A 21,347-nucleotide genomic window follows, 5' to 3' on the forward strand; every position below is an offset into this window, starting at 1 on the left:
AAAGAACCCATCAATCAGTTGGTAGATGACTAGATGTGGCCACAAGAATATGTGCAAACACCTAGTTGCGGGAACAGCAACGTGCAGTAAACATGGACAAAGTACTGTGACTGCCTGACCCAGTCCACCGAGCTGTGAATGGGTACCTCGTACGGATGGGAAAGCCACATTAACTCGGTGCGCCTGGTTGGCTGCAAGAGTTGTATAATCCCCAGGGAATTGAGATTAAAAATGTTATGTGCCGTTGTGATGTCCATCCAATGATCGACGGGAAAACAAAGCGCCCTTGAGCAGTCGGACCAACTGGATATCGGCGCTATACAAATATCTAGTGGTAGTGTTAGTGGAAGTATTGACCGGTAACGACCGTAGTATCCCGACACAGGCGTATTGACCGGTAACAACCGTAGTATCACAACACAGACGTATTGACCGTTAACAACCGTAGTATCCCGACACAGACGTATTGACCGGTAACAACCGTAGTATCCCGACACAGACGTATTGACCGGTAACAACCGTAGTATCACGACACAGACGTATTGACCGGTAACAACCGTAGTATCCCGACACAGACGTATTGACCGGTAACAACCGTAGTATCCCCACACAGACGTATTGACCGGTAACAACCGTAGTATCCCGACACAGACGTATTGACCGGTAACAACCGTAGTATCCCGACACAGACGTATTGACCGGTAACAACCGTAGTATCCCCACACAGACGTATTGACCGGTAACAACCGTAGTATCCCGACACAGACGTATTGACCGGTAACAACCGTAGTATCCCCACACAGACGTATTGACCGGTAACAACCGTAGTATCCCGACACAGACGTATTGACCGGTAACAACCGTAGTATCCCGACACAGACGTATTGACCGGTAACAACCGTAGTATCCCCACACAGACGTATTGACCGGTAACAACCGTAGTATCCCCACACAGACGTATTGACCGGTAACAACCGTAGTATCCCGACACAGACGTATTGACCGGTAACAACCGTAGTATCCCCACACAGACGTATTGACCGGTAACAACCGTAGTATCCCGACACAGACGTATTGACCGGTAACAACCGTAGTATCCCGACACAGACGTATAGACCGGTAACAACCGTAGTATACCGACAGACGTATTGACCGGTAACACCCGTAGTATCCCGACACAGACGTATTGACCGGTAACTACCGTAGTATCCTGACACAGACGTATTGACCGGTAACAACCGTAGTATCCCGACACAGACGTATTGACCGGTAACAACCGTAGTATGCCGTATTGGTCTGTAACAGCGCATTACACTACGACTGCTTTGTTCTCGGGTGTAGTATAACCAACCAAAATATTGGTTATACTACGGGGACTACTTTCTTCTGTTTCGTCTGTTTTGACAAGCAACAGTTCAAATTAACCTTTATTTCGGAAATTACAATATGCAACCTTGACATTGACAGTTAAATTCTAATGACTCAGCGTCACACGTGGTCGTTGTGGACGTCGCCCTCGCACAGCCTTGATGACCCATTTACTTCCATTGCTCACCAGCTCATCCTGTTGCTCGTCAACATTTATACTCCCCGATTGCATTGCTTAGAACTGTGCCCAATGGCTTGTGCGATCAACTGCTCATCCACCCCGTTGTCTAGAGAAGAAAGAAGATACAGAAAATGTATGTTATCAACTACATATTAGCAGAAATATTGAAAGAATTAATTTCAAGTTTATTTCGTATCTAATGAATACTGATGAAAATATTAGGACGAATTTTTCGCTACGTTTAAAATAAATGGATTACAGTGGTGGTGGTGGTGGTTGCTAGGGGCTCAGCAAATTTGTACATGAAAATATTAAAGATTAATAACTTCCGCTAATATTGTGGTGGTGTCATCGCTTTTGAACATATCCTGCAGGATGGTCGCTTACACAATGTACATTGCTTCTGTATAAAACCCACCACCACCCCCACTAGCCATAAATGTATGAACGGTCCCGGCGGCTATTGTAGTAAGGGGAAATGTTCTGGATAATTGTTGTCCATTCTTATTAACATAATTCACATATATTATTTACCTGGACATCTTTCGGGTCTGAGTGTAATCTTCATAATCATATTGTCATCTTCTCAGTTGGTAGAAGCGACAACATCGTCGCCATCTGATGAATATGCCAACGTGGTCGAATGCACACGAGCCACACGACTGATGTTGATGCTGACGCACGTGATAATTGTGCACGGGCGATAGGTTCGGCACGTGACTGCATGTCTGTGCCGTATTACCTCTTGTGTACCACAATGCAAAACACGAATTATAGCAGAAACTAAATCCCACACTGGCCTTGAATAACAAGAAGGACACACTACATTATATACTGTTGTAATATGATGAGGACGAAACTCCTATACTTAGATTCTGCTTTAAGTCAAAACAAAGGAATTCAGAGAACACCTTGCGAGACATTTTGTCATGTGTTTAATATAGAAACTACGGTTCATTTAACACCCGCGCACGCATTGTGACAAAAATGAGTACGTGTTAATATTAACTTTTATTGCTATTTTTCACCTTCACGGGGTGTTGTTTCTTCATTGTCGTAGTGTAAGTAAATTATACGACTCGTATGAGCAGTTCAATCCACGAACTCGTTGCTTATACTACTCGCCGCTTCGCGGCTCGTAGTATAACCAACCAGTTCGTGGATTGAACTGCACATACTCGTCGTATAACCTATACTTATCATCATTGTTGTGTTTGACCGATACAAGCTTAATGGCCCGCTAGATGATATTGTTACGACACTGCTGTATTGGCCCTAAACAGCAGTACTGGCCTCGCTTCTCCCATACGATACAGACCGTTCTGAGTGTTACGGACACCCAGTGAATAAGATGTTAAATCCCACCAGGTATTACTCCTCTGTAGTTATGGAGGGTTTTAACTAATTTATTTCTGTAATAATAATGTTTTCGTCATGAAATTACTGTATGAAATACATGTGTGTACCAGCCTGTACGGCCGCACGGAGTTTCGTGTTCCTTACCATATGAGTTATCACACAACTGTTCATGTTGCAGGGTATGTGTGAAACCTATAATGTTCAAAGTCTAGTAGGTCACAGCTCAGTGAGACAGTTACTCGGCCTTGGGGATCGTCCTGTTGCCCTGTGTTGGCTTCTGCGTCAGTCAACTTGTTGTAAACGATTACCTGCAGGTTTGTACGACGTGTACGACAACGGCTACAACAACAGGGGTTTAGTCGTTGAAATCATAATTAAGATCTCAGTGATAGAGTCTGGTCACATCGTTAGAGACACCACATCCGTTTGTCGTTGTGGTGTCGAACCAGTTTTTAACTCTACTGTAACATACATGTATATCAGAGCCGGATACAGCTTTTTAAAAAAGAGAGGGGTAGGGGTGGAGGTTGAGGGGTGTGCACACCCTTGAGAAAGAGCAATAGCACATTTTATTCTCACCCGTCATTCAATAAACTTTCAGGGGCAAAAGGATGTAGGGATGGTGGCGGTGGTGGTGTGTGTGTGGTTGGGGAGGAGGGGGGGGGGGGGCATACCCACTGTGGGTACCTTGTCCACCAGTGATACCCGTCATAAAATTGTGAAAGTGGCCAATGCTGATTTGAACTGTACCCAAAGAGCACTACGTAAATGATACAAAGGTCAACAGTGTCAATTACATCGGTTGTTCTTCAGTCATCCGTCCAAATGTCGTCATCAGCGAGTCCCTCATGAAACAGTGACACGGTCTATCTAGTATCCTACTTATGTCGTATAGATTTGGCTATTTAACATTTATTTCTGATTTTTAAACATATCAGATCATAGCTGAAGTTATATGCCTCAGTGAGAATCCCTTGTTTATATTATCTATTTATCTATAGTCTGAGCAGGAGTTCCCACTTACTTATACAACTACAGAGATCAACATGGAGCACACTGTAAGGACGGACGTCTACCATTTCACATACTGTTTTCTAAAACAAACTGAAATGTCAATCAACTTACAGAGATGTTGCATAAACACTAGCACCATACGATATGCACTCGTGGTGTTCATTGTCAGTGGAGAAATAACAAATTACCCTTGTTTATATATTCCAACTTACAAAACATTCACAAAGTTTATTGCTTATTACGAGGACAATACATAGATAGTAGGACAATTCTGAAACAAATGAATAGTTTTCGTGCTGTGTCTTGACAACGCGCACCCTGGACTGGATCCACCGCTCCACACCTGATGTGAGGCGCTATTCTTTCAGTCTGAATCCCAATTTTCTACGGCCATTGCTGGATGGACTACTCTAACCTAAAAAGTGATTAATAGTTTTTATAAAAATAATTAACATTTATTTCGTGGAAATATAGTATGCCATATGTAAGATTTTGCAGTAAACTGCTTTTAATTCAAGGGGTTGTACGTGTTGAGTAAATGTGCTATGGACAGTATCGTGCCAGATTGGATTGTTTGGACCACGCGGTGTTGTCAGGAGAGATATGGCACTGGACCCGCTCTCGCTCTAAAACGCCAGCTGTGTGAGTTGCGGGTGCCACCTGTCACCTCTGACAGTCACTTATAAATTTCTATATTTTCCAGAACACTTTTCCTTTAGACATGATCAAGGCTGTATATTCGCTGGGTTGACGGTTCAATCTTCAGAAACATGCCTAACTGAATACAACACTGAGTGCCGAGGTACAGATCAGCTGTGTGTGTGTGTGTGTGTGTGAAAGTTACACAGCTAGTAATGTGACAAGTCAATTCCTATCACATCTGTTGCGAACAAGTACGCTTGAATGTTTGTAAATGTTCAGTACACTTGATGTTACAAGCGTGCACACAAAAATGTCAAATCTTAGCTTAAGGATTACTGGGGATAGATCAAATAACTGAGGTATATTGAGAGTGTCTATTTCAGCACACGCACTTGAAAACTTGCTGCCTATGTTGTCGTTTCTCATATCACTGATCAACTACATTCGACAAGTAACAAACACGTTAACCAACATTTAAACTTTATAATAATTTTACAAGTAACGTCAAAATTGCAAAACCCAGCTGAGTTTTAGTGAGGTTGGTACAGTTTAGTTGGTTTCTGGAAGAAAAATGAGGACACCAACGTGAGATGAACACAAGCAAGCAGATAACTCAATTACCCGAAAATTATCTGTAGTTCTGATAGTGTCCTGCTTACCTGCTACAACAAGACTGACTGTTTTTGTCATCATGGGGTGTGTGTTGACAACACACGTGTATGTACCCTGGTCTGACTGCCTGACCCAGTCTATACGAAGATCCCACTGTGAGGGCTGAGTCTGATGTATACTGAGACGGGAGTCTTCAACGAGGACTTTACTGTCGAAGGTCAGCCAGGTAGACGACGGGTCCTTCCACACAACCTGAAGCGTGCATCATGAATATCATCACAAGAACAGATAGTGGAGTCAAAGTGTCTGGTTTAAGTACTACGATTTGTGTCCATGTGTTGCAGCAGTAGATAGTCGACTAGACCAGACAAACCAGTGATTGAGAACATGATGACGCGCTACCTGGGCACGATATCTAGCTTGAATCAACCCTTACAGCAACCATGGGGTATGAGTACTTCCCTGTGGCAGGTACCAGTCGTCCTAAATACCCTGTTTTAACCTGTTCGGGGTTGTACAAGTGAAAACCACAATCTGACTATTAGTTTCCTGGTCTGGTAAGCGACGTTCTGACTGTTCAGACCCGCGAAGATCTGGGTTAGAACTGATCTTCAGTAACGAATGCTTGTCGTAAAGTGATCTGCAACTCAGGCTCGCGAACTTGGTTGACACATGTCATCGTAGCCCAACTGCTTACATCGATGCTCATGTTAATCATTGGATTGTCTGGTACAGACTCGATTTGTTGCAGACCTCCACCATATGCTGAATGTGGCGTAAAACTAAACTCACTCTGATTGGTTGTAAGAAAGGTTGGTCTGGTGTGATACGAGAGGCTGACCACGAAATTCTGGTATTTGAAAACATTTCTTTTGATTTTGGAAATGTGGTTTCTGCTTTTATTACGGACATATAAACTTCTTTTCCCAGAACACTTTTCTTAAAAAACGGAGTTGTTCCACGGTAATGCATTCATGATACACGCCCACAGAAACTGTCGCGAACACTGTCTTGTCCATAAACGAGCCTAGTTTCACTAAAAACCTACACAGTGTTGCATGCATAATTTACCCGGTAGCGTCCTTTTGACATCAGAGGGCAAGGCAATGTAGCTACCCTCCCCGCATCGGCTGTCACGGTCACCGGTGCATCGTCAAGGACAGGCTCCGCAGATCCTGCAAGGTATAGTTCTTTGCTCATTGATAAGACTAGTTGTATGAATTCATTTGTGTTTCATTTCTTCATCCTACTTCTGGTAAAATTTAGAGGTTATATTTCTCTCCCCCGTCAATTCCCAAAGTTTTCAGTGTATGCTGTTCTATTCTTTAAGTAGTGAGAGGTTTAAGGGGTCATACAACAGTAAATTATTGAGTGCCGGAATCCGCAGACTGCAAAACACAAGGTGAAGCAGGTCTATAATTGACATATATCAACTGGAATCTGTGAGCATAGATACGCAACGTGCAGACCTAGAATTCATAGTTCGAGCGACTTTAAATCCCGCACAACACCAATGATCGAGTTAGATTCGCTCTGTTAAGTCATCAAATTTTCTGTGCCTAAAGTGACGTGGCTTCCTTGTTATCAAGGAGGACGGTAGTTTTGAAAAATCTTTCGCTTCCGATGCATTTATTAGCTGTTCGGCACTTCCCAAGCTACACTTTGAAGGGCGAATCACCTGCCTATCCATTACTGATTCACCTTACTATAATCACAAAGGCCGGGACGCAAGGTTTGGTAGGCCATCAGTCCAGAGCAAAACTTCAAGGAATGACTCTTCTAATGATTGCAAAGAGACAAAACTCACTATTACTAAAATGGCTATTTATTTTGTATGACTTAATAATAAAATGTTTTAAAGACTTTATAAACGACACATTTGACCAAGAGAACTGCCTCAACGTTTTCGTTCAAGAGATGTTCTGTTGTAGAATTTCCACTTTCGGCTGCCCTACGACCTCGAGATAATATGAAGGAATCTGGCCTTTTTTCATCTGGTCTTCATTTGTTTGTTAAACCGAGATTATAAGTGCAGGACAGTTGCTGTTTTAATGTCTGTAATGAAATTTTTACTGTTTCTGCTATACAAAAAAAAAACAACAAAACATTCATGAAACATACAGTACAGATTGTTTTACAGCCAGATCTGAATTTCTAGACGGAAGCTACATTGCAGTGCTTTACTGTGGGGTGAAAAAGACACCGACGGACTCCGCAGTGATGATACTGGCTGTGGCCTTTGGAAAATTAAGTCAACTTTGCTCGCCAACAGCGTGGGAATACTTACTGACGTTAGCCGTCCATCCGTTTGGAGATGCATTATTTCCGGTGATGAAGTTATGTTTCCTCTTTATTATGAGACAATCGGATAATGCACAGCTGATATAATGTCATCCTGTAAGGCTATAACTGAGGGATATGACTTGCTGAATATTAAAGCTATGTGGTGTGTCTGTGTCTGTGTTGGTTGTTTAACGCCACACTCGGAAATATTTCTAATGTATTGTATTAGAGTCTGGATCAGATAAAAATGTGATTGACATCCTGATCTATGTAATTATGATACGCATCATGATGACAAGCTTCAACCAGGACTGCAAGCCTGGCCATCTGATGCCGATATTCGAGTCTGACGACAGGCATCTGTTGTTGAAGGCCAGTTCTTAACATCATCTCCACAGGCCGTTTTATGGTAAAGATATGCTTGGTTTATCGGGTTGAGATAATTATATATCTGACTATTTCTTTAGTAACGGCTGTGTGTCATGCAACGTTTTACTGCATCTAGCAATGTAAAGTATGGCATACACATATATTACTGGTGTGCCTGGCATACGCATATAGGTGATTTGTATATTCTTACTGGTGTCTCTGGCATACACATATAGGTGATTTGTATATTCTTACCGGTGTGTCTGGCATACACATATAGGTGATTTGTATATTTTTCCCGGTGTGTCTGGCATACACATATAGGTGATTTGTATATTCTTACCGGTGTGTCTGGCATACACATATAGGTGATTTGTATATTCTTACTGGTGTCTCTGGCATACACATATAGGTGATTTGTATATTCTTACCGGTGTGTCTGGCATACACATATAGGTGATTTGTATATTTTTCCCGGTGTGTCTGGCATACACATATAGGTGATTTGTATATTCTTACCGGTGTGTCTGGCATACACATATAGGTGATTTGTATATTCTTACTGGTGTCTCTGGCATACACATATAGGTGATTTGTATATTTTTCCCGGTGTGTCTGGCATACACATATAGGTGATTTGTATATTCTTACCGGTGTGCCTGGCATACGCATATAGGTGATTTGTATATTCTTACTGGTGTCTCTGGCATACACATATAGGTGATTTGTATATTCTTACCGGTGTGTCTGGCATACACATATAGGTGATTTGTATATTTTTCCCGGTGTGTCTGGCATACACATATAGGTGATTTGTATATTCTTACCGGTGTGTCTGGCATACACATATAGGTGATTTGTATATTCTTATTGGTGTGTCTGCATTTGTATATTCTTACTGGTGTGTCTGGATTTGTATATTCTTACTGGTGTGCCTGGCTTACACATGCAGGTGATTTGTATATTCTTACTGGTGTGCCTGGCTTACACATGTAGGTGATTTGTATATTCTTAGTGGTGTGTCTGGGTTTGTATATTTTTTCCTGGTGTGCCTGGCATACAAATATAGGTGATTTGTATATTCGTACTGGTGTGCCTGGCATACACACATAGGTGATATGGTCTTGTGTGTCTGGCATAATGTGCAACTGTGTGAGTTACGTCACCTTAACTTTGTGGAAGATGTTACGACCTGCTCATGTAAACCTTTCACATACTTTCATCACCCAGTATGTCCTGACAGAATAGTCCTCCAGCACCCATCAGACCAACAGGATAAAGAATACCGAGGTTTGCAAAATACTGAGGGCGGAAATTTAAAAAAAATGGAACTTGGTTCATACAATAAATCAACATTTGGATGTTTCCAAACAACTTTCAGTTGTTGATTTGTGACCAGAAGATTACTGGTATCGATCGCACGCTGGCTAACGTTATTTGGCAAGAGAATCTAAGTGCAGACGATGTTTCTTTAGATGACATAGAAATATATAGAATTTGTTCGCAATGTCATGTAAAACTTACAGGTAGAACTTCTTCGTGATTTCAGCTTAGAGCATACCCCCAATGTACACAAAATATATTCAGAGGTTCACTGGTTTGCAGCAACAACACACACCATCCTGTCAGAAGAACACACCAAATCGTCCCTGAAAAGTGTAATCCGCCTTTGCATAACTTGATCCCCTTACTCGGGTTAAAATAGTTTTCGGCTTGTGGTCCCATAAATTGTAGAACGAAGATGATCTCAACTCACATACTGCAACACAGACTTACGACTTCATAATTCCACTCTGATCGGCTAAACTCACAAACTCTCCCTCGGAATTGACTAAATATACCTAGGTAAGATAATACGCGCAACAAAATATCAATTTTGTTTATTCTTGCCCCATAACATCCTTGAACGGCAAAGACGGTCTGTCCCTCGTGGTCTTGTAACGCTAATAAATGCCACCAAGGTATATATTGTCTCTGGTGGGGCATTAGTATTACAAAAATGTATAGTACAAATACCCCATCAGAGACAGTATATACCTTGATGGCAATTTTTTGCGTTACATGCCCCTGTGATGTGTCCTTTGACTGTCAGATAAGAGAGAAAAAAGAGTTATCCGGTTATGGCAGCTGGCACCAATCTTGTCAGAGCTATCTTAACCCCGAAATGCCCTGCTTCAACAACATTCAGTACCTACCATATCCAAAGCTCGCCATGGCCAAGACCAGCGCCACACACAGGAGTGCCACCATGCTTTCACCGGACAGTCCTCCACAAGCTATGGACCCATTGGAGGGCCACACGGTCACTTATAGCTAGGTGATGCTGGTTTCCGGCGAGGGTTGGCAACACCGGGAGTGAATTACTTGCGTAGATTACCGGTCACTTGGGAACCTGACATTTCTAAACGTCATCGCTTACAAAATATACACGCATTTTGAAGAGAGCGGGTCAAGGAATTAACATATCAAAGTGTAGTTTGTATCACACACGGAACAAGGCACACCTGCATTGGAGCCGCCCATCATGACGATTTCCTTGGTTATAACATGAGTGAGTGAGTGAGTGAGTGAGTGTGGACTAGCACGCACAAATCATGGTATTATAAAAGGACGTAAAGTGCCTAAACACCGAACAGAACCGTACACACTTGCCAAAAATACTTAAGTACCTCTTAATATTGATAAAAAATAAGAAAGCCAGTTAGGGCCAGGTAGTACAGAAGCCTATTACGGCCAGGTCAAATTATATGGCCCTAATATGCTTAAGTAGGCTTCCGTAAAAACAGACCTATAGATAAGTGAATTTAGTTTTAGCGAAGGTTATGTATCTTAACTAGCTGAAACATCCCAGATTTGGTTGCTGTGGGAACTATTTGCATGTTTAGACATATACAATATATAATCTCAAAAACAGAGAGCTGTACAGCTGACAGAAGCACAGATTATGGCTAATTCCCTTGTGATATCAGGACTGAAGAAATTATGGGACAGATGATTCTGACGCTTACACATACAAATACAGTGAACGACATACTCAACATTATTCCAGCTTCATATTGGTAATATGTATAATAAATAATTGATTCCAAACCAGAAAATCCAGTGATCACTTACCTGAGCATGGATTTAGGCAACTGGGATACCACATGTCAATCAAGTGGGCTGACCCCATTAGTTGCCTCTTGAAACAAGCATGGGTAACCGAAGACCAATTCTAACCCAGATGTTCACAGGTCCTGTGATTTGGGGTGAAATGTGAGTTGTAGTACTCAAACCTCATGATAAACTGGGCTTCACTTGACCCAAACATGATCATTTGTATGTATTTATATTCCAGTGCCATTGTCCAGAGGGTGTCATCAAAGCCCAATGCCGAGGTCAAATGGGTGTCATCAAAGCCCAATGCCGAGGTCAAATGGGTGTCAAAATGCTGAACATACTAGTCCGTTTTGTTTCAGTGTACCTTGTCATGATTGTGTGTCAGTGTATACTGATGTGATGGCCATTTGATTCATTGCATCCAAGACACGGTCAATTACATCTCTTGTTACCCCACACCATCATGGTCAACTTCATTACCTTCAACCCTGAGCACCTCGTTAATTGCCTTCCATTTTACATGCAAATGTAAATGACACACATTATTGCTCGTATTGCCAGTCTCTGGAATGTCTGTTGCCAAATAATTATCACAGTGAAAAGAATATATGCATGTGGAAGAATAAATTTTTTCACAAAAACCCTATATTCCCTCATCGCTCTCAAATGTCAAAAGGAAATGGTTGGCCATGTTGTGTGTGTGTGAGTGAGTTTAGGTTTATGTCGCTTTCAGCAATATTCCAGCAAAATCACGGCCAGTGACACCAGAAATGGGCTTCACACATAGTACTCATTGGTGGGTATCGAACCTTGGTCATCGAGGTGTCTAACAACTAAGCTACCCCATCACCCTTGGACCCCTTATGTGAACCTAAGACTGCATAATATCATTGAATCAAGTGCAACTGTATACATATTGAGAAGCAAAAGAAACGCAAGTTTCGGAAAAATAAAAACTCAAAAGTAAGCATTATGTTTTTGTGTTCTACTTAAAACAGTATAAAAACACTGGGTTGCATTTCCTTTGCTGTTAAGTAAATGCATAGTTAATTTAATTTTAGTGATTTTTGTTTCAGGCTGCACCAAGCTACATCATATATAACAGACAAACACACAAACTCATGCACACACACACGCACACACAAAAAAAACCAACCAACCAACCAACCAACCAACCCCCCCCCCCCCCCCCCCCCCCACACACACACACACACACACAAACACAAACGTTGTAGGGATAAAAAAACACCACTGTATTTCTGAATGTTTATTTTCAGTTCCTATATACATTCATACCTCAAAAACAATGAAATCATTTTAAGTTCACACATCTAACACTTCCAACAGGTCTAATGTCACTAGCTTTGTGTTATTCCTGCTTCCTTGGCTAACATGGCCATTTCCACTGAAACACAACAGATGCAGCAGAATAAGTAACAGCTTATATCACATACAGAAAGACAACGTCTCATACCTACATACCATAAATATATGAGTGTTCGAAATACCTGAGTGATGAACTGCCTGGGACAGGTTATTTCAACATGGACTGTCTCAAATTCACTCACATATATTTGAAGATATGTGTTGGCAGGAAAGGTTTGGTCAGGGCTGGCAAGTTTTACATCCAACCAGACCTGTGGTGTGACTGAATTTTTTGGGAGTTTCATACCCTGCATACACCCTAAACTACAGATAGGAAAAGACTTGTTGCATTGACTTGTGACATAGTGGCCAAATTTAAGGTACAATTGCAAGAGCTTCAAAATGTAGAATATTTGAAATAAAGATTTTACCTACATGTTACAATAATGAAGACATCTGACTAACCTTTCTCAGCCTGGATTTTCTCCTCCTTGAGTTTGGCTTCTCGGACAGCCCTGAGCTTGTCCTCCTGTTCTTGGATCACCACCTCCTTGGCTGTCAGCCGATCTGAATACAAAACACACACACATATACATACTAGACAACCACCCCAGCCCATCTGAATACAATATACACACATATACATACTAGACAACCACCCCAGCCCATCTGAATACAATATACACACACATATACATACTAGACAACCACCCCAGCCCATCTGAATACAATATACACACATATACATACTAGACAACCACCCCAGCCCATCTGAATACAATGTACACACATATACATACTAGACAACCACCCCAGCCCATCTGAATACAATATACACACTCATATACATACTAGACAACCACCCCAGCCCATCTGAATACAATATACACACATATACATACTAGACAACCACCCCAGCCCATCTGAATACAAAACACACACACATATACATACTAGACAACCACCCCAGCCCATCTGAATACAATATACACACTCATATACATACTAGACAACCACCCCAGCCCATCTGAATACAATATACACACACATATACATACTAGACAACCACCTCAGCCCATCTGAATACAATATACACACACATATACATACTAGACAACCACCTCAGCCCATCTGAATACAATATACACACTCATATACATACTAGACAACCACCCCAGCCCATCTGAATACAAAACACACACACATATACATACTAGACAACCACCTCAGCCCATCTGAATACAATATACACACATATACATACTAGACAACCACCTCAGCCCATCTGAATACAATATACACACACATATACATACTAGACAACCACCCCAGCCCATCTGAATACAATATACACACATATACATACTAGACAACCACCCCAGCCCATCTGAATACAATATAGACACACATATACATACTAGACAACCACCCCAGCCCATCTGAATACAATATACACACACATATACATACTAGACAACCACCTCAGCCCATCTGAATACAATATACACACTCATATACATACTAGACAACCACCCCAGCCCATCTGAATGCAATATACACACATATACATACTAGACAACCACCCCAGCCCATCTGAATACAATATACACACTCATATACATACTAGACAACCACCCCAGCCCATCTGAATACAATATACACACACATATACATACTAGACAACCACCTCAGCCCATCTGAATACAATATACACACACATATACATACTAGACAACCACCCCAGCCCATCTGAATACAATATACACACACATATACATACTAGACAACCACCCCAGCCCATCTGAATACAATATACACACACATATACATACTAGACAACCACCCCAGCCCATCTGAATACAATATACACACACATATACATACTAGACAACCACCCCAGCCCATCTGAATACAATATACACACACATATACATACTAGACAACCACCCCAGCCCATCTGAATACAATATACACACTCATATACATACTAGACAACCACCCCAGCCCATCTGAATACAATATACACACATATACATACTAGACAACCACCCCAGCCCATCTGAATACAAAACACACACACATATACATACTAGACAACCACCCCAGCCCATCTGAATACAATATACACACTCATATACATACTAGACAACCACCCCAGCCCATCTGAATACAATATACACACACATATACATACTAGACAACCACCTCAGCCCATCTGAATACAATATACACACACATATACATACTAGACAACCACCTCAGCCCATCTGAATACAATATACACACACATATACATACTAGACAACCACCCCAGCCCATCTGAATACAAAACACACACACATATACATACTAGACAACCACCTCAGCCCATCTGAATACAATATACACACATATACATACTAGACAACCACCTCAGCCCATCTGAATACAATATACACACACATATACATACTAGACAACCACCCCAGCCCATCTGAATACAATATACACACATATACATACTAGACAACCACCCCAGCCCATCTGAATACAATATAGACACACATATACATACTAGACAACCACCCCAGCCCATCTGAATACAATATACACACACATATACATACTAGACAACCACCTCAGCCCATCTGAATACAATATACACACTCATATACATACTAGACAACCACCCCAGCCCATCTGAATGCAATATACACACATATACATACTAGACAACCACCCCAGCCCATCTGAATACAATATACACACTCATATACATACTAGACAACCACCCCAGCCCATCTGAATACAATATACACACACATATACATACTAGACAACCACCTCAGCCCATCTGAATACAATATACACACACATATACATACTAGACAACCACCCCAGCCCATCTGAATACAATATACACACACATATACATACTAGACAACCACCCCAGCCCATCTGAATACAATATACACACACATATACATACTAGACAACCACCCCAGCCCATCTGAATGCAATATACACACACATATACATACTAGACAACCACCCCAGCCCATCTGAATGCAATATACACACACATATACATACTAGACAACCACCCCAGCCCATCTGAATACAAAACACACACACATATACATACTAGACAACCACCCCAGCCCATCTGAATACAAAACACACACACATATACATACTAGACAACCACCCCAGCCCATCTGAATACAAAACACACACACATATACATACTAGACAACCACCCCAGCCCATCTGAATACAATATACACACATATACATACTAGACAACCACCTCAGCCCATCTGAATACAATATACACACACATATACATACTAGACAACCACCCCAGCCCATCTGAATACAATACACACACATATACATACTAGACAACCACCCCAGCCCATCTGAATACAATATACACACACATATACATACTAGACAACCACCCCAGCCCATCTGAATACAATATACACACACATATACATACTAGACAACCACCTCAGCCGATCTGAATACAATATACACACACATATACATACTAGACAACCACCCCAGCCCATCTGAATACAATATACACACTCATATACATACTAGACAACCACCCCAGCCCATCTGAATACAATATACACACACATATACATACTAGACAACCACCTCAGCCCATCTGAATACAATATACACACACATATACATACTAGACAACCACCCCAGCCCATCTGAATACAATATACACACACATATACATACTAGACAACCACCCCAGCCCATCTGAATACAATATACACACACATATACATACTAGACAACCACCTCAGCCGATCTGAATACAATATACACACACATATACATACTAGACAACCACCCCAGCCCATCTGAATGCAATATACACACACATATACATACTAGACAACCACCCCAGCCCATCTGAATACAAAACACACACACATATACATACTAGACAACCACCCCAGCCCATCTGAATACAATATACACACTCATATACATACTAGACAACCACCCCAGCCCATCTGAATACAATATACACACTCATATACATACTAGACAACCACCCCAGCCCATCTGAATACAATATACACACACATATACATACTAGACAACCACCCCAGCCCATCTGAATACAATATACACACACATATACATACTAGACAACCACCCCAGCCCATCTGAATGCAATATACACACACATATACATACTAGACAACCACCCCAGCCCATCTGAATGCAATATACACACACATATACATACTAGACAACCACCCCAGCCCATCTGAATACAAAACACACACACATATACATACTAGACAACCACCCCAGCCCATCTGAATACAAAACACACACACATATACATACTAGACAACCACCCCAGCCCATCTGAATACAAAACACACACACATATACATACTAGACAACCACCCCAGCCCATCTGAATACAAAACACACACACATATACATACTAGACAACCACCCCAGCCCATCTGAATGCAATATACACACATATACATACTAGACAACCACCCCAGCCCATCTGAATGCAATATACACACACATATACATACTAGACAACCACCCCAGCCCATCTGAATACAATATACACACACATATACATACTAGACAACCACCCCAGCCCATCTGAATGCAATATACACACTCACAGTCATGTATAATTTTAACTTACTTGATACATACACTGCATCACACGTTATACATTAAGTCACTTGTAAAATACATTCTGGATTACATCTTTGTGACAGTCAGCTGATTTGAACTTCAATTTAATGCTCCGAAAGAAACCCAGAAAACAACAACTAATCAGATCCTTTGGTCTGCTTTCTAGGAAACTGAAAATTGCTAGTTATGTAGACTATATGTTTCCAAGAGCAACAGAACAAAATTATGAAGACACTTTATGTCCTTGTGGTGACATAAGCAATTTTGATCATGAATACAGACATAAGGCACGTGAAAACAAAAAAAAATAATGTAATAGTACTGTCTTTGGTACCAATGACGTTTTGATGGTGAAGCTTCTTCTAAATGATGTGCTGGTCGCTGTGTGAAATTGGTGCAGCAAAGTGTCTAAAGTCACAAGAAGCTAATTACAGTTTATTTACATGAACAGAATGACAATGTCTTGAATACAGCTGAGGTGGCCAAAGAGAGTTGGTACAACCCTCCGAGCTAATTGTAAGAGGTGCTAACTTGTGCTGGGGAGTCACAACTATACTGCCCAAATTTTCTTTTCTTACGAGTAATTTGAAATTGAAACAATAGAAAGATTAGGATTCACTGATGATACAAAATGGGATGTGCCTACAATAAATGAAATGATCAGACAAATGTGAGTACTAAATTCTGCTAATCCTAAAATGAACTGGCTCTAATCTTGTTGACATACACCGGATGTTTGGAAGATTATGGTATTACAATAGACACTACTTGCAGAGGGCTAAATTATAATGAGTCAAACCTGTAGAATTAACTTAATTACTTTAATACAGGTGATGACAGGTATTGTTCATAAGGCAATTCCTTACACTAAGAAGACATACCATTGGTCTTATTGACAGGTGTGTCTAAGACTTGAGTTCTTGCTACCTTAGGCTTGGATTTATCTTTTAAAGTCTTCAGGTGAAACTTACACCTTTTAGAACAGGATGACTTTAAAAGATGGGTATTTTGGGACTAGTGTCTTTATCTCAGCTATCACTTGTTTTATACTTATATATTCCTAACATCTGAATCCTGCTATACTGCATGTTGCATTAATAACTGATAGTGTTCTTTTGTTCAAAACTGTATCAGGAAGTCTAATCAGCTGAAAAACACTGTATGTATCACTGAAATCGAGGAAAAATGACACTGAGTTACATGTTTGAGATTGTAAGGAGAAAGGGTTTTATCATAGAGAGATATGATCAAAAAAACAAAAACAATAAAAAATGTTGAGAATACTCACTGAGTCTTGAGCTGCCATATATGACACCTGCTATCAAAGCAGCGTATCTGCCAAACTGGAAATATCAAAGGGAAAAAATTAATTTCAACCAACTTTTTGCTCCACACAAATGTATGTTTTACCTTGGCATACGTGACGACATTTGAAGCCCTGCAGTGGTCTTACCAGAAGACCTTTTTGGTGTAACTGACTTTCAGAATGTGCTTCTATCAGGTTGGGGAACCTATCAATCCGCCTATATTTGGCTGAATGGGATATTATAGGCTGTTCTGCCTAGTTTGCTATAGGCCAATATGGCAATATTTAGCCTCGCGCAACCAGTATTCGCGCACCCAACACTTTTAGGCATGGTATGCGGAATTAACAAGGCAGATAAAAATCAACAATTATACAAACCTTCATCAATTTAAAATGTTCATAAAATCATACATTTCAGCATCTGACACATTGCTATCTTAGCGGGATGAAGCCACCATCCACACGACAGTATCAAAGTAAATTGCTTGCAACATCATCAATATTCGTGATAGCTAAAATCTGGACAAATAGTATGGTGAATAGTTTACGCCAAAAGCTGATACCAATGTGGTATTGAAGTTCATGTCTCACGATGTTGATAAGAAGGTTTTAGTCAGGAAATGATCAGAGTTTGTCCACTTTTGCCTTTACTCATGAAAAAGAGGCATTTAAACAAGTAAAGATTCCAGTAATCTTGAATGAAAATTAAAACAATATTCTACATGCCTTTGGAGACATTTACTGAATAAACACAAGCATATGTTCGTTATTCATTAATTAAAACCCTTTTATTTGATCATAAAATGTCATATTAATAACTTTTATTCAGTAACATTTCTTGAAAATTTGTTGTGAAGTTATAAGGATTGTGCCAGAAATTGGCCCGGACAACATCCCGCCTTCTGGTGTCGTGACCTTTTAGCATTACCATTTACCAGTACAGACGACTGGCAGATCGGTGATGTCATGAATGAAAACTATTTTTTTAGGATTTAATTTCGTCTTAATGTTTTTGCATTAGTGCAGAGGAGTAAAAATATGTTTGCTGGAAAACTTTGGATAAAAACTCTACTTTGAAGTTCGTGATTTCTGAATCGTGACAGCATGAAGAAGACGGCTTCCTGTTTACAAACATGAAATCTTACGTCACACTTTTATGTGTAGCAACTGCGTAAATCCGGGAGTGATAGGTGCGCGAAAATAGAAGTCCACAAATTTACATTACGCTAGGATATACATTTCTCTAATTATTTCACCAACTATCAATTTCTCCACAAAATGGTTTTATATGATCACAAGGATGAATAGTTAATGGACCTCCTCAGCTTGAAAAAAATCAGATTTTTGGACAAAATGGAAATTAATATGATGTTCAGGAAAAGATTTTTATTAAAAAGACAATTTTGCATAGATTTTCCTTTTGGCAACTAACACAGAATATCTAAGTCATTAATTTTCAGTGATAATTTTCAAAAATATTACAGGCTCATACTGGACTAGCAATATCCAAACTCCTTTATCATATGATGAAAATTCGCAAAAAGAGTTTTAATGAAATACTTAGGACATCAAACCTTCACCTTGAATGATGTTAATATCCTCATGGTAAATGTACAATTCATATTTATTTGATAAATATCATAATCATTGGCAGATCGGCCTTTAGCAAAATAGGCAGAATGGCCTATAATATTTCGCTTGGCTCATCATAGGCCAATCAGCAAGTTTCCCCAACCTGTATCCAGGATATATGTACATAGCAAGTAATGCACAGAAAATGAAGGCAAGGAATCTAGGGCCATCTCATTTAACGTAAGTTAACACGCCCGCGTTGACAAAAATACAGACTGTAGGTCAAACATACACTTCTCCTCACTAATTATTCATACATGTAAGGGGGGGGGGGGGGGAATAAAATGCACTAGCAATACTAACTCGAATCAATGGAGAGACACTTTTCGGAGCTCCTAAGGTCGCCATGTTGAATGCAGCAAGGACGGGTGAAGCGAAAAGTTGTCACGGACAATTGATCTGGAAACTGCCATCAGCTTGCATGCAAATTGATATCGCACGGTGGTGTCGAGCCATACGTCCTACTGACAATTTCTGAGTTGTTGATTTTTTGTTTCTTAACAAGGGTTTCCAGACACAGTGATGTATGATAGTTGGTGTTCAGCACAATGCACCTACGAGTATAATAATCGTGTGGATTCGGAAGCAGAAAAGCGGGTAGACATCATTGCAGCAGAAATGGATGGAGTATATGCAGTGTTAGATCTGGCTGCTGGTGTATTATCACGCCCAGATCGAACATTGTACAGTCAACCTGGAATTTGGTAAGTCTTCACCCATAATACATAATGACGTAACACGCATGTGTCTATTTTTCCTTTTCTACTTGCCTAAAACTATAATGGTATTCGTAATTAAATGGAATTTTACAAATCTCAACCTCTCATCATGTACCCGCTAAATCACGTGTAGACTCCCTATTCACAACGTTACCACCCACTATCCATTTCTTTTTATTTTGATAAAACAAAAATGTAAAAGGTCATAAAAAATTGATAATAAAAATATTATTGCTTGCATGTATTTTTGATGACTGATCCCATGTGTATACATAATATTGTATTACTACGTAAGAGAAAAGTAAAATCATTTATTGACTTACGTCGTTGCATCTTACGTAAAATGCGTACATTAATTCCTGCATGTTTCTTCTTGACACTGGTGCACCTATTGCCCTTTTGACATTCACAAGGGTTCGATTCCTAGATTTCCAAGCGTCGTGGTTCCTGGTTTGACAACTCCCTAAGTATCTGTGTTGCAAATTTCACCAAAAGTGCAAACGTCTTGGCTCTGTTTTACCTAGGACGTTCCTCCGACATGAAGATAACGCGCGATGATTATGGGTACTAGTCAAATGGGCCGAAGGACTGAAGGGCCAAGTCAAAAGGGCCAATGGGAAAAGGGACGACCGAGATAAAAGTCAAATAGGCCTTGACCAAAGGTCAAAAGGGCCTTATTACTAGTCATATAGGCCGAACAGAAATAACACGT

General features: G+C 40.4%; 2 protein-coding genes across 2 annotated transcripts; both read right to left on the minus strand.

The window, feature by feature from the left end:
• Positions 1-4,115: 4,115 nt before the first annotated feature.
• On the minus strand, positions 4,116-10,160 carry LOC137265892 (cell adhesion molecule 3-like). The gene is made up of 4 exons (XM_067801356.1): positions 10,024-10,160; positions 6,248-6,351; positions 5,224-5,428; positions 4,116-4,337 (listed from the first exon to the last, which is right to left on the minus strand). Exons 1-4 carry the CDS (start codon positions 10,076-10,078, stop codon positions 4,333-4,335), a joined length of 369 nt encoding a protein of 122 aa, XP_067657457.1. The 5' UTR covers positions 10,079-10,160; the 3' UTR covers positions 4,116-4,332.
• Positions 10,161-12,179: 2,019 nt separating this feature from the next.
• Positions 12,180-20,294, minus strand: LOC137265434 (ATP synthase subunit e, mitochondrial-like). Its single transcript, XM_067800832.1, has 4 exons — positions 20,220-20,294; positions 18,267-18,321; positions 12,758-12,859; positions 12,180-12,332 (listed from the first exon to the last, which is right to left on the minus strand). Exons 1-4 carry the CDS (start codon positions 20,262-20,264, stop codon positions 12,286-12,288), a joined length of 249 nt encoding a protein of 82 aa, XP_067656933.1. The 5' UTR covers positions 20,265-20,294; the 3' UTR covers positions 12,180-12,285.
• Positions 20,295-21,347: the final 1,053 nt, after the last annotated feature.

Source organism: Haliotis asinina, chromosome 15 (genome assembly GCF_037392515.1).
Source record: "Haliotis asinina isolate JCU_RB_2024 chromosome 15, JCU_Hal_asi_v2, whole genome shotgun sequence".
NCBI lineage: Eukaryota > Metazoa > Mollusca > Gastropoda > Lepetellida > Haliotidae > Haliotis > Haliotis asinina.

What these genes read in the sequence shown, in the direction of transcription:
- LOC137265892 (XM_067801356.1), bottom strand. Translation starts at nt 10,078, where the DNA reads ATGGTGGCACTCCTGTGTGTGGCGCTGGTCTTGGCCATGGCGAGCTTT. An exon ending in CATGGCGAGCTTTGGATATG is followed by an intron (nt 6,352 to 10,023) that starts GTAGGTACTGAA and finishes TATACCTTGCAG; the next exon opens with GATCTGCGGAGCCTGTCCTT. An exon ending in TGTCAAAAGGACGCTACCGG is followed by an intron (nt 5,429 to 6,247) that starts GTAAATTATGCA and finishes TGCACGCTTCAG; the next exon opens with GTTGTGTGGAAGGACCCGTC.
- LOC137265434 (XM_067800832.1), bottom strand. Translation starts at nt 20,264, where the DNA reads ATGGCGACCTTAGGAGCTCCGAAAAGTGTCTCTCCATTGATTCGA. An exon ending in ATATGGCAGCTCAAGACTCA is followed by an intron (nt 12,860 to 18,266) that starts GTGAGTATTCTC and finishes TTTTGTATTCAG; the next exon opens with ATCGGCTGACAGCCAAGGAG. An exon ending in GAAAATCCAGGCTGAGAAAG is followed by an intron (nt 12,333 to 12,757) that starts GTTAGTCAGATG and finishes GTTGTGTTTCAG; the next exon opens with TGGAAATGGCCATGTTAGCC.